The sequence below is a fragment of the Dermacentor andersoni genome, chromosome 4, assembly GCF_023375885.2.
Source record: "Dermacentor andersoni chromosome 4, qqDerAnde1_hic_scaffold, whole genome shotgun sequence".
Lineage (NCBI taxonomy): Eukaryota > Metazoa > Arthropoda > Arachnida > Ixodida > Ixodidae > Dermacentor > Dermacentor andersoni.
The window spans coordinates 184,258,867-184,271,604 of NC_092817.1; the positions used below are offsets into that span (position 1 = coordinate 184,258,867).

A 12,738-nucleotide genomic window follows, 5' to 3' on the forward strand; every position below is an offset into this window, starting at 1 on the left:
AGACAATTTTCAGCCCTGCCTTTCAGTACGCGCACCGCACAGCTGTAATCGTAGCACTTAGACAGTGCGTAAAGCTCTCGTAAAGATGGCTACACGTCATTTAGATGTCTTCTGAAACTTTGGCCAAACTTTCGTATCGTTCACGTAATCAGTGTCAGTGACAAAAGCCGAAAAGCAGCTTGCTGCACCGCACAACCTCGTGTGCTGTCGTTGTAAACAGAGGGAACGGAGACCGGCGGACGCAAGCAATGGGCTCGCCGCCACGTAATTCAAGGCGGCGTCCACGGGTGTATGGTGAAAATGGTCTACAAAGCCGGCGCACCAAATTGTAAACGGTTACGCCTTTTCACATCGCTGAGACTATTTGCGTCACCCAGTCACACAGCCATGGCAGTGCAAAAAACTTGCGAGCCCTCTTCCTTTTTGTATACGCACGGCTGTGCACCCAACCAAAGCAGCAGTAATATCGCGCCTTGGTTGACAGGGATTCGTCCGACCCGGAGCGCTTGATCCCTCCGCGGATCATGTGGTTGCACCAGAACCTGCCCTGGAGCCAGTTCATCTTCGCCGAGACGGTGGTGGTGGCCGCCATCACGGTGCTCGTGGTCGTGGGCACGCTGGTGGCACAGGCCGTGCTAGGCTTCTACGCGCCTCCCTGCAGCACGTCGGCCTGCGACCAGGCCATGAACTTGGCACGCAGCTCCAAGCACATGGAAGCGCCCCCCTGCGACGGCTTCTACGCACACCTGTGCGGCGGTACCTCGAGCGACTACTTCCGGCGTCACCCGCTCGTGCACGCCGTGTCCGCCGCGCTGCTCGATAGAGGCGCCGCAGTCGGCAGCGACTCCAAGAACAGGGACGCGTTGGACAAAGCGGCAGTCTTTTATGTCAGCTGCCACAAGCACTTCCTGACTTCCGCGGAACAGTCTGGCCTGCACCAGGATGTCACCAACATACTAATAATCATCAAGGTACTCAAAAGCGAAAAAATGCTTAACCCTTTCTGGCGCAATGATTCTTCGCGAATAGCAATGCCCTGCTAGGGACATCTGACGCCCTGACAAAATCCCGAGTAAAGACTAAAGCGAGAAATCACAATTACAAGAACTCGGAATGTATACCTTGTGTACACTTAGTGCCACTCAGGCTATTGGCTGTAGCTGAAATTTTGGAGAGCACGTTTATAGCACGTTTAGGCACAGTGCTATAAGGGCTGTCTGCCGCATACCTCTCGAGCATACCGGCTAAACTCGGCGAAGTGTAAAGAGCCTTCAGATAATTTGGGACCATAATTCACACATTGAGAACCTCGATTGTATGGTTTGGAGATATAACACATTGAGGAGAATTACACCGTCACGGCTAGATTGAATACATAAATACTCTTTCTGCACCCTTAATTTATTCAAAAAATTGCAAATTCGATGCACTCGTTATCAGAACAGACTTAGTGCAGCCTTTGATTGTTTTCGGGGTGTTAAAATGGTGTTATGTGTGAAATATACATGTTACGAATCTTAAGGGTGCTCCGTGCGGTTCAACTTTTCAAGAAAGTACCCGTACGCGCTTCTTCGCGAGTGGCTTGTGCAAGTCATTGACAACTGCAGTAGGCTGCGGTTGTGATCCTGGTACTTCTGTAGTATGGAGAACTTTGGTGATAAAGCAGAGAGACGGGCATTTTTCTTTGATTTCCTAACAGGCCTTTCGCTTTTCAGCGCTGGCTTTCTTTAAAATTTTCCAGTTTGTTGTTGCATAGATCAGCTGCCAAGTGGCAGCGAATCGTAGCACATCAGCCAGTGATACTGCTTCAGACACCTTATAAAGTAAAACTATTCGAATGTTTTTATTCCGATCTCCTGACGTCAAACTTACGTAACCGCAGACGCAAGCGTCGCACTGTGATCCGCCGCGTCACTTAAGCCGCCCAATAAAACGCTCTCCTATTTTATAGGAGGTCACTTTTGTCTGCTTTCAAAGCTATTAGGGTTGCCTACATTGACAGATTTTCCTTATCTAATTGGCTGACAATACCTGAGGAGCACACAGAAGTGGAGAGGGTTTCGTTGGTGCCGAGCTAGGGCAGGGAAAGCAGACAAACGGATGAGGAGGCTAGTTTCGGCGTCTGGGATTGGCCCACTCACCCTTGCTTAGCTTGCGGTCGCTCGATCGAAAATCGCGGCGGCGTTCAGCGGAAGGTTAAATATGCCGCTAAAACAAATCCTCAGGGAAGAAAAGTTGGCAGAGCGTTGTCTTATACATACTGAAAGGGCTCGGCAACGTTATACTGGAACCAAAACATTGTGAATGTACGTAAATAAATCCTTTCTGCCAGACAGCTGCAAGTAGCCAGTGCCAGAGCTATCATTGGAAAGAGGTCTAGTTCTTTTCAAACGGGCCAGTATCCAGGTGTTCCGAAAAAAAAAATACCTAGACGTCACTTTTAGGTGTGAGTTTTCGCGGTTTTGCGAGGTCGCGCGGCATAAAAGCGAAGTGGACGGAGCCATAAAGCTTTTGACCATTAGCAGAGGGTAATATAGGGAAAGGTGTGGATTTATAAATAATTATTTATCGTTTATTCGGTGTAATTACGCATAATCAGTGCGAAAACGTAATATCATATAGGGGGGTCTCGCGGTTTTCGTGAGGTCACGTGACATACAGACGAAGTGTAGGTAGCCCGACAAATGTTTGCCCAGTCGTGGAGGGCTGATTGCAGAAACAGAAGAGAAAAAGTTCGGAACGGCTTTACGTTATAGCACCCCAGTCTTATGTTGTTTCCGGTTTAGCGCCAGAGAATAGCGGCGCAGTATTATGCGCAGCAGGTCTTGCACTGTTTTATGCAGTATCGATTAAGATAAACATTCGCAGGTGTGCACCGAGCAATCTCCGGCCGATAATATCACGTCATTTAATATGGAGGTTATGAGCCATGGCTGTAAAATGGGGAGACATCGCTTTGGTTCTCTCTCTGATGCTGCCCTCCTGATCTTACTGCTAGCTGCGCCGAAATTATTTCATCTTAGTGCTGGTTTATATATAAGTTTGAGAACGCGGCGTCCGCTCACATATGAGCTAGCGTGAAAATAGGCTTACTCTGTCTTAACATAAATTAAAACAAAAGGGTATAGACATATACGTGGCATCTTCACAAATCAGGCGTGGTTCAGTCTACTCATCCCACGCGTCCTTGTAAACGTCCGGCAGGGGGCCACGGTTAGTGTTGCACGCCGATTCGACACGATGGATGAACCACGATTGACGGAGTTTTCTTTTCCTCCCACTTTCGCTCTCGGGTCAGCATCGTCGCATTGTCAAGGCTGTGGGGATGCGCGACTCTCACGCGTCCCCTGATATGTTGTTTTCCCGCATAGCTCCTGTCTCGTGTAATCCGGCTGCGCCGCGTGGCCTGATGCCCGCGGCAGTCGTCTGGTTGAAGTGCAGTACGAGAAAGGGCGCGAGTGTTGCGCTGCTAACGCTACCTGACGGTGGGGTTACTTGGGCGCAGAAAGGAGAACGCGCTTCCTCTTCGACTCGAGTCGGCAAGCAGCGGGGACGTTCCGCGCGTGTGCCGATTCATGCTTCTGCGAGACCGTCTCGCGAGGGCTCGTTCGAACGCGCCACCGTTCACGCGACCATACGCGCGGACGACCAGGCGTTGGGATCCAGAATGGGGCGAACATATTCGCTTGCTATCCGGTCGCGGTGAGTCGGACTAATAGATTTGTCGCGCGCCCATCGGCATGTTTTGTGCATAGAAAGTTGGCTAGCAGGCATTAAAGGTGCAATAAATGCCTTTGTTATCGTTTGCACTACTGTGTTGTCGTTCCTTTGTCCCAAGAGCACGAGTGAGAACCCCACATCTGGCTGCCCAACGTGGACTTCTTGGGGCAACGGAAGATAGCTCTAACAGTTTTCCTTCGTTCGAGACCTTTGTTTGAACCGAAGCGTAGGGCTAGCGTGGATTTTGATCGCTAGCGTCGGCGGCGTGCTTTCTTGAGTGAGGCGACGGTGGCTGTAGTGTTTGAACTTTTCAACATGCTAAGCCTTTTCGCAAGTGCTTTTTTAATGACATTCGCCGGTACGAGAGCCACGTGGTGTACATCCTGGGAGAGCGAGGCTTAGCGCCCGCGGAGCATTGGCAAGCCTGGAGCGAGTGAGTACGGAAGCCTCGTGGGTGGTCCGAATTTCTTATGTAAATAGCTTCTTCTATCCCTTTGACTCTGATGAAGTCGCGGCTCTGGGAGCCGGGTGGCCGTGGGCCACGGGTGCCGCTACGGGCTGACTGGTACTGCGGCCTGGCACTGGGCGCTCCGACCCCGTCTGGGATGGTGGGCGCCGTCAACTCGGATGCTGTGTGCACCGAGAGGGGTAGGACCATCTAACAGAGCGGACGTCTCCTCGCGGCTGCTTGTTGTAAGCCCATTTTGGGTGTTGTTTTTGGATGGCGGTTGTTGTCAGGGTAGCGACGCTTTAAGCCTAAAGCTTTACGAAGCTGCCTGTCGCACGTGGAGGGACACAACCTGGTGGACAGTGGCATTGAGGTGTTGCACTTTGCTTACCTCATTCTAGTTAGTCTCGCACGAATTGAAATTACTCGTTCGACTCAAGGAAGCAAGCTTCGTTCACGTGAACTTAGCATCTGAGTAGCTGCCCGATCTTTTGCTAGCCGAGTTGAACATCATACCACGTGGGCGATGCGCATGCAGAGTTCCCATCCCTTGCACTACTTTAGTGTTTGCCGAGTGCGCTGAGAGCACGCAGCGTGAGCGGAGTCACCCCTGCTTTGCTGTCATCTGCACATCGCCTGCGCTTCTGCCCCGGACTACGATCGAGCCACCCCGGCCAATGGTGATGCTGTGGCCAGTTCGGCGCAGCGACTTCGTCGGCCACCTGTATCCAGCTCGCAGCCCTCGGCGGCGGAGAAAAGAGCCGGCAGTCACCAACAGCTACGGCGGCTCTCGCCAGCAGGGCGCGTCGGCGCGGGTGACGCTTGCTCGTACCGACTACTGCGTCGCCATTTCCGGTGTCCTGGCCTGGAATCGTGCGGTCGAGTCCGCAGAGTTGCTTCTGTGACCAGTGGACGCCAGCGGTGTATCCCAAGGACAATGTCGGCTCGCATGTTATGGACAGCGTGTGGACATTTCCTCGGCGCGGCCACTGTTGCATGTACAACCTTGTTCGCGAAGCACGCGTTGATGTTAGACCGTGTGACATGTTTCGCCGGAATATGTAGTGATTTAAGGTTGGGGGATGTGGGAATGCGCGACTCTCACGCGACCCCTGATATGTTATTTTCCCGCATAGCTCCCTTCTCCTGTAATCCGGCTTCGCCGCGTGGCCTGATGCCCGCGGCAGTCGTCTGGTTGAAGCGCAGTACGAGAGATGACGCGAGTGTTGCGCTGCTAACGCCACCTAACGGCGGGGTTACTTGGGCGCAGAAAGGAGAAGGCGCTTCCTCTTTGACTCGAGATCGGCAAGCAGCGCGGACGTTCCGCGCGTGCGCCGATCCATGCTTCTGCGAGACCGTCTCGCGAGGGCTCGTTCGAACGCGCCACCGTTCGCGTGACCATACGCGCGAACGACCAGGCGTTGGGATCCAGAATGGGGCGAACATATTCGTTCGCTGTCCGGTCGCGGTGAGTCGGACTAATAGATGTGTCGGGCGCCCATCGGCATGTTTTGTGGATAGCAGTTGGCTAGCAGGCAATCAGAAGGGCAATAAATGCCCTTCTGATTGTTTGCACTACTGTGTTGTCGTTCGTTTGTCCCAAGAGCATAGGAGAGAATCCCACAAGGTCGAAGCTATGCCGCGTCGTCCAGCAGTGTTTCTCAAGTTCGGTCTAAGAACGCGTTGCATGGGTGGCCTTGGCAACGTCTCCTTGGTGTTCTTTCAATCTCGTTAACCTTCTGCCCGTTTCGCCATTGTAAGTCGCGTCACAATCCCAGCATCGGACATTGTAGATGACCCCGCTCTGACCTTCCGCAGGGGTGTGGTCTTTCGGTTTCGTGAAAGCATTGCCCAAGGTATAATGGGGTTTGAAAACGGTTGGTATGCCCAGCGGACGCAAAGCTCTCCCAACGGTATCTGACATAACCTGAACATAGGGAATAGCTACAATAGATGCTGCCCTCACTCGTGACTCACTTTCCCTTCTTCTTCGCATTGGCTTCTGGGTATGGTTAACAAACGTCCTAGGATAACTGCGCCGTTTTAATGCATCAAATACCTTTTTTTTATTTCTTGTAATCGTAACCGCTTGCTGGAGCACACCGTATAACGCGATAAAAAGTTCTTACAACGGAGCGTTTGTGTTCAGTTCGGGTGATACGAGTCAAAAGATAAAATATTTTCACTGTCACACCGCTTACTGTACAGTTTCGTTTTCGCACTTCCATTACCGGCCCGGCGTAGAAGCACATCCAGCAAAAGCAAGACATTATCTCTCTCTGTTTTGTACGTGAACTGAATGGCATGGTGTACGCTGTCAGCGCCGCGTGGAAAGCAACCAGGTTTTCCTTTTTAAATAATACAAAAGTGTATTCCACGTACCTACAATACATTTTCACCCGAAAGGGTTTTGAGTTCAACAACTGTGTTTCGACGGGCTCCATAGCTAGGTTTGCCATGGTAGCCGAAACAGGACTTCCCATAGGGCACCCTTCAATTTGATGATAAATCGCGTTAGCGAAGCTGAAGTAGGTTTGGCTCAAGCAAAACCGCAACAAAATAACGATCTCCTCCACCCACAAGGACGCACAACTTTCTAAATTTCAGTCTTCTCTCAAACGCGCCTCTACCGCATCAGTGGCCAGGCCAACAGCGACGTTTCTACACATGGAAATAGCATCAAAGACACCATCACATTGTCATCATCAAGCTGCTGTGTAGAGACGTCAATTGCAATATCGTGAGTTTCTAACTGACCTGGAGTTGCCCTCAGTGTAGGACTTCAGCATTGCAACTAAGGACTTCGACAGGCTGTAAGTTGGTGACCCAACAAAAGATACGATAGGCCGGAGAGGGCGACCCTCTTTATGCACCTTGGGCATCCCACAGGTCGTTGGAGTAGCCCCGTGCGAAAACAGTCAGCGGTACAACGTTTGATCCAGGCGTCTTTTTTTCGTAGTCCCCGTAATTGTTGAACCAGTTGTCCCCTCACTTGCGTCAGTGTATACTGAAGATGCCATCTGCGTAGGTGGTGAAACGTCTAAGCCTTTTGTTTTAACTTGTTATATTAAGTCGGAGTGAACCTATTTTCAATCCTGCATTCATCTGGCTTTTGGAACCGTTTTACATTTGTTCGAGTTCTCTACAGAAGTATTCTTAGCACGGTGAGAGTGCACATCAACCGGTCTACTAATATTGGGCCGCTAGAATGCCACCTGCGGTTCAACTGCGAGGGCCTGAACAACAACATGGTGCCAAGAAGTCTCTACTGCAAGACCCTCGTGGATAACCCCCTACGGCCGCAAGCTCGTGCGGGATATTAGCCACAACTGCTTGAAGAGCCCTAGTCGAGGGTAACAAGCAACAAATACAGCAAGGAAGACTTCGCGTGTATGAGGCGAAAGCCTGTCTCCACGCAACGCTGGGTTCCAATGACTTCCACGATATCATCCGGGTGCGCAGACAAGCTGAAGATTTGGAAAGGGACAAGTGCACCGAAGTTCGTCGCCAGAAGCTTACCCGGTTGGTACGTCGCCGTCGCCCAGAACGTGGCATTTCAAAAGCGGTGCATGACCTTTCCTCGAAATATCTATCGGACAACCACATGAGCCTATCGTCAAAGGGCACGAACTTCGGAATTGCCCCACGGAAAGTCCCGAAACCTGATATCATCGTGGAGGTTGAGGAGAAGTTGCGGCACATCCACGCTCGAGCTGGGGTAAACTTGTCTCGTAACCAAATTTTAAGTGTCCTGACGAATTCCAAAAGCACTCGGACGAACGTCACCAATGAGGAACGTGTGGGGCTGAAGGGTCTCAAATCAAATAATTCTATCGTCATCCTATCTGCTCACAAGGGCAAAGGCACGATGTTGCTAGTCAGAAAGTATTATGAGGAGAATATGTACAACACATTGAACGATCCATTGCAATTTGTGCAGCTGAACCGTGACCCGACAGCTAGTTGACCAATTATGGGAACTGCGAAACAAAGGACGCCTGGATCAAACTTTGTGCCGCCGGCTGTTTTCTTCGGACGGTGCTACTCTAACGATATATGGGCTGCCCACGGTACATAAAAGAGCTGCCCTATCCGTCCGATCCTGTCTTTCTTTACGTCACCAGCTTACAACCTGTCTAAGTTCTTGGTTGGAATGCTGAAGCCCTTAACTGAGGGCAACTCCAGGTCAGTTAAAAACTCTCACGATTTTGCAACTGACGTCTGTACACAGCAACTTGATGATGACGATGTGATGGTGTCTTTTGATGCTATTTCCTTGTTTACAAACGTCCCTGTTGGCCTGGCCATTGACATAGAGGCGCGTTTGAGAAAAGATTGCAATTCAGAAAGTTGTACGTCCTTGTCGGTAGGGAGATCATAATTTTCTTGGGGTTTTTCTTCAACCAAACTTACTTCAGCTTCGCTAACGCGATTTATCCTCAAATTGAAGGGTGTCCTATGGCAAGTCCTGTTTCGGTTACCGTGGCAAACCTAGCGATGGAGCACGTCGAAACGTGCTATAAGGGCTGAACTCACTACCCTTTCGGGTGAAAATGTATTGTAGGTACGTGGATGACTTTTGTAAATTTAAAAAGGGCAAACCTGGTCGCTCTCCACGCCGCGCTGAACAGTTCACGTACGAACCAGAGAGATACTGTCTTGCCTTCTCTGGATGTGCTTGCCCGCCAGGGCGGTAATGGCAGTGTGGAGACGACAGTGTACCGTAAGCATTGTGACACTGAACATTTGTACCCTTTGACTGGCGTTACCCGACCGAACACAAATGCTACGTTGTGCGAACTTCGTTATCACGTTGTGAAGCAGTGTGCTTCTTGTAGTAATTACGCTTTCAAGAAGTAGAAAATGTATTTGATGCATGAAAACGGCGCAGTTATCCCACGACGTTTGTTAACCATACCCAGAAGCGAATGTGGAGGAGAAGGGAAAGTGAATCACGAGTGAGGGCAGTCGCTATTGTATCTATTCCCTAAGTTCAGGTTTTGTCAGATACTGTTGGGAGAGCTGTGCGTCCGCTGGGCATACAAACCGTTTTCAAACCCCATTATACCTTGGGCAATGCTTTCACGAAATCGAAAGACCACACCCCTGCGGAAGATCAGAGCGGGGTCAACTACAAAGTGCGATGCTGGGATTGTGACGCTACTTTCATTGGCGAAACGGGCTGGAAAAGGTTAATGAGATTGAAAGAACACAAAGGAGACGTTGCCATGCAACGCGTACTGAGACCGAACTTGTCGAACATTGCTGGACGACTGGGCATAGCTGCGACATTGACGATGCTGGCCCGAGATCGAAAGTGGGTGGAAACGAAAACTCCTGGAATCTTGGTTGATCCGTCGCGCCGAATCGGCGTGTAACACTAACCGTGGCCCCCTGCTGGACGTTTACAAGGACGTGTGGGACGAGTAGACTGGACCACGCCTGATTTGTGAAGACGCCAGCTGCATAGGTGGCGAAACGTCTATACCCTTTTGTATTAATTTGTTATGCTAAGTCGAAGTAAACCTATTTTGAATCATGAATTCACCCGGCTTTTGGAACATTTTTGTATATGAGCTAAAGGCCCAAGCGCGCTTTTCAGACGCTGAAGTATTCTATAAAGTGACATCGGCGGAGTGATTGAGAGTGATATATTGTTTCTGGTAGTATTCCTTTCGCTACATTATTTTGTCAATCGGGGGCACGCCAAACTCCGTACCCAGGCTTACTCGCACAGCTAGCTTGCCCTAAGATGACCGCATTCCAGCTAGTGGAAATAGTAAACTCGGGACACGTGTTTTCAAAGTTTGATGGTGCGAAGGAGGGAAGAGAGCGGGAATGCGGTCAGCAGCCCACATATTTAGATCTTAATTACAATTTTAACCGGAGGTCCACCATTCCGGTTGCGTCAAAGTAGCCGTGTGGAAAGCCTGCTTAAGAAACTCGCCATGGGTGCTATGCAGGATGCGCCGAGTTTTGTGAAACTCGGGATCTTCACGAGCTGTGGAAACACCCCAAGATGAAAGCACAAATGGTACCGAGACACAGTTTATCTTTCGAGAAGCCTCCAGTTTCATTGGTTCATCTAGATTCACTCTGGGTGGCTATAATTCATTGGGCGTTGCCTTCTGCGCGGTCGACAAACCGGGGCCCACGTGATCATACCGTCGGTACATGGTCGTGCCTTCTTTCACTTGTTTGTCGTTCCACCGAGTGCATTACATGCACAAGCAAGTTATAAAACAAATGCATTTAGTGCAATATTATTAGTTACTTTAACGTGGTTTACAAGCATTTTAAAGCTGACAAGATGTACACTGAATGTGTATTAGACTAATTTGTAATTTAGTACGCTTCGCATTGTACCACGAGGGAACGCTGTGTTGGCGTCATCACATCCATTCACCGGGCGAGCATGGCAGCTAAACATCGAAGAGGCCCAATGTAAACAAACTTGTACAACGAGCTTGCAGTGCGCGTCGTAGTGATCAGGCTCGACGATGACCACTATTTCTTGGATAGTTCTGTTCCTCCGTGAGCAATCTTTCCGTGCACCCCGTAAGACTGCCAATAGCTTCGGCGATCTTACAGATCGCAACGCGCACCTACTGTTCACGGCGCAATGCTGAAGAAACAACTTGTCCGGTAACGCTTCTGCGAGTGCGCTGGGTTCCTCCACTCTGCGTGACTGCGAGCGTCACGAATGTTACATAGTGTGTGCAAAAGGAAGCCTATATAGCTACGATGCGCCAAGGAGGTGTTGCCGACGATGGATCTCGCTACCAACACAGTGAAGGAGACAACAAAATGCAGATAAGTATATTTGTGCTGTTTCATATTTAGCATAAAAATAGTGCACGGATTAAGTCACCTTCGTAGTAACGAACTGAATGTCCAGCAGTTTAAAAAAGGCATTGAGAACCAATGAGTGTTTGTGCTCTTACATGCACGTGGGCCCGCAAAAATATGGAAAAGATGAAGGCAACTTTCACTAACTTGGTGAGATAACGAAAATTCATGAATGACATTAAGCCCGCAGAATCTAAGGAAGAGTATCTTTATCGAGGTGAAATATCAATAGCACGTACCAAGTTGATATAAAGCAGGAAACATACAAAAATTTCATGGGTTGAACAGCACATAGAAGGCATTACCGAATCGTGATCTCCGCGTTGCCGATATCCTTGAAAAAAGTTTAGAATCATTGCGTTCTACCGTTATGCAATATGGGACATAAACCTGGAGGTTAATAAAGAAACTTTAGAAGTCGAGGACTGTGCAGAAAGCGAAGTAACAAAAATTGTTGGAGATAGCATTAAGGCAGGAAGATAATGGCGTAGTAAACCGTGGCAACTGATATGCTAGTTGAGATTAAGAATAATAAATGGGAGTCGGTGGGCAGGCCATGCACGTCTTCAATCACTTGTTTCCAATTCATAACAGGTGATTACATAAGCGTGACAGAATGGATGTCAAGGAGAGAGAAGAGCAGCCGAGAATGGTAGAAAATTGCGTAATGGGACAAAAATATGATGTTTGTAGGCATAAGATGCAATCAGCTCGCATAAGACGGGATTGTAGGGAGCGGCATTGGTTTTGCATTGAACAAAATAGGTTTGTCGTGCTGACAGTAGAGACTCGAGAAGGTGCGAGGACACCTCAGCTGCTGGCACACTAATCAACATGACAATTGGCTCTGAAAAAGACAACCGCAGTTATGAAAAATAAAGCAAAGTTGTCCCAACACATTGTTTTATTATGCATACTACACTAAAGGCTTCCACAGTCAAGGGCACTTAGTACGAATAGTGCAACAAGCATTTTTCTTTGTAAATAATGTTTTATATGCGGTTGATTCATTCCAATAATCCACTTTTTTTTTGCAGCAAAACATTTTGCTGCTGGAGGCACTCAACCGCCTGGTGGCAGTAGGCGAGCGCTAGGCACGTGCTCTTGAGTGCGGCAAGGTCCAGAGGGATGCTCTGCAACAGTAGTATCGGTGCCCTCACTGCTTTCCAGTCGAGCCCGCAGAAGACACCTTACAAAAGAGCTTTCAGTTTATTATTTTGTTTATTATTCAAGAACATGAATAAAATTATTGCAGTAAACATTGTGCTGTGCATATTAGGACACTTGTAACACGCACTTGGTGTCTCTTCAAAATAGGCAAAAACGTAAGACAACCTGTGCCACTCTTGGACCATGTAAATGAAAAATACACTAATGCAGCTTACACGTCATTGTGCTGTTTGTTCTTTCTATGGGCAAGAATACAGTGCGTGTTGACTAGCCACGAGATGAACGGTGTGTGTAATTCACAATGAAAAGACAGGAAACAGCAGGAGCTGAATAATGCTATCACCTACAGACTGTGCATATGACTGCAACACTCCCCGATTCAAACATGCCATTACATGCATGTTTGATACCACATATTCTTTAACAATGTCATATATTTGCATGTACCTACTAATTTTCCCACAGCTTAAGCCCTTGCATAGCTCCCTTCTGATGTATCCATTTCATAGGCCAAATAATTGTACACTTTGTCTTTTTGTTTTGTATGAAAA

The 12,738-nt window shown here is 48.9% G+C and overlaps 1 protein-coding gene across 1 annotated transcript in view; it reads left to right on the forward strand.

Annotated features, from left to right (window-relative positions):
• The window catches only part of LOC129384866 (uncharacterized), a 78,575-nt gene that overhangs the window by 19,065 nt on the left and 46,772 nt on the right, over positions 1-12,738 (forward strand). Inside the window, exon 2 of the mRNA XM_055070450.2 lies at positions 485-971. Within this exon, the coding sequence (XP_054926425.2) occupies positions 485-971 (487 nt within the window). The remainder of the gene's footprint in view (positions 1-484; positions 972-12,738) is intronic.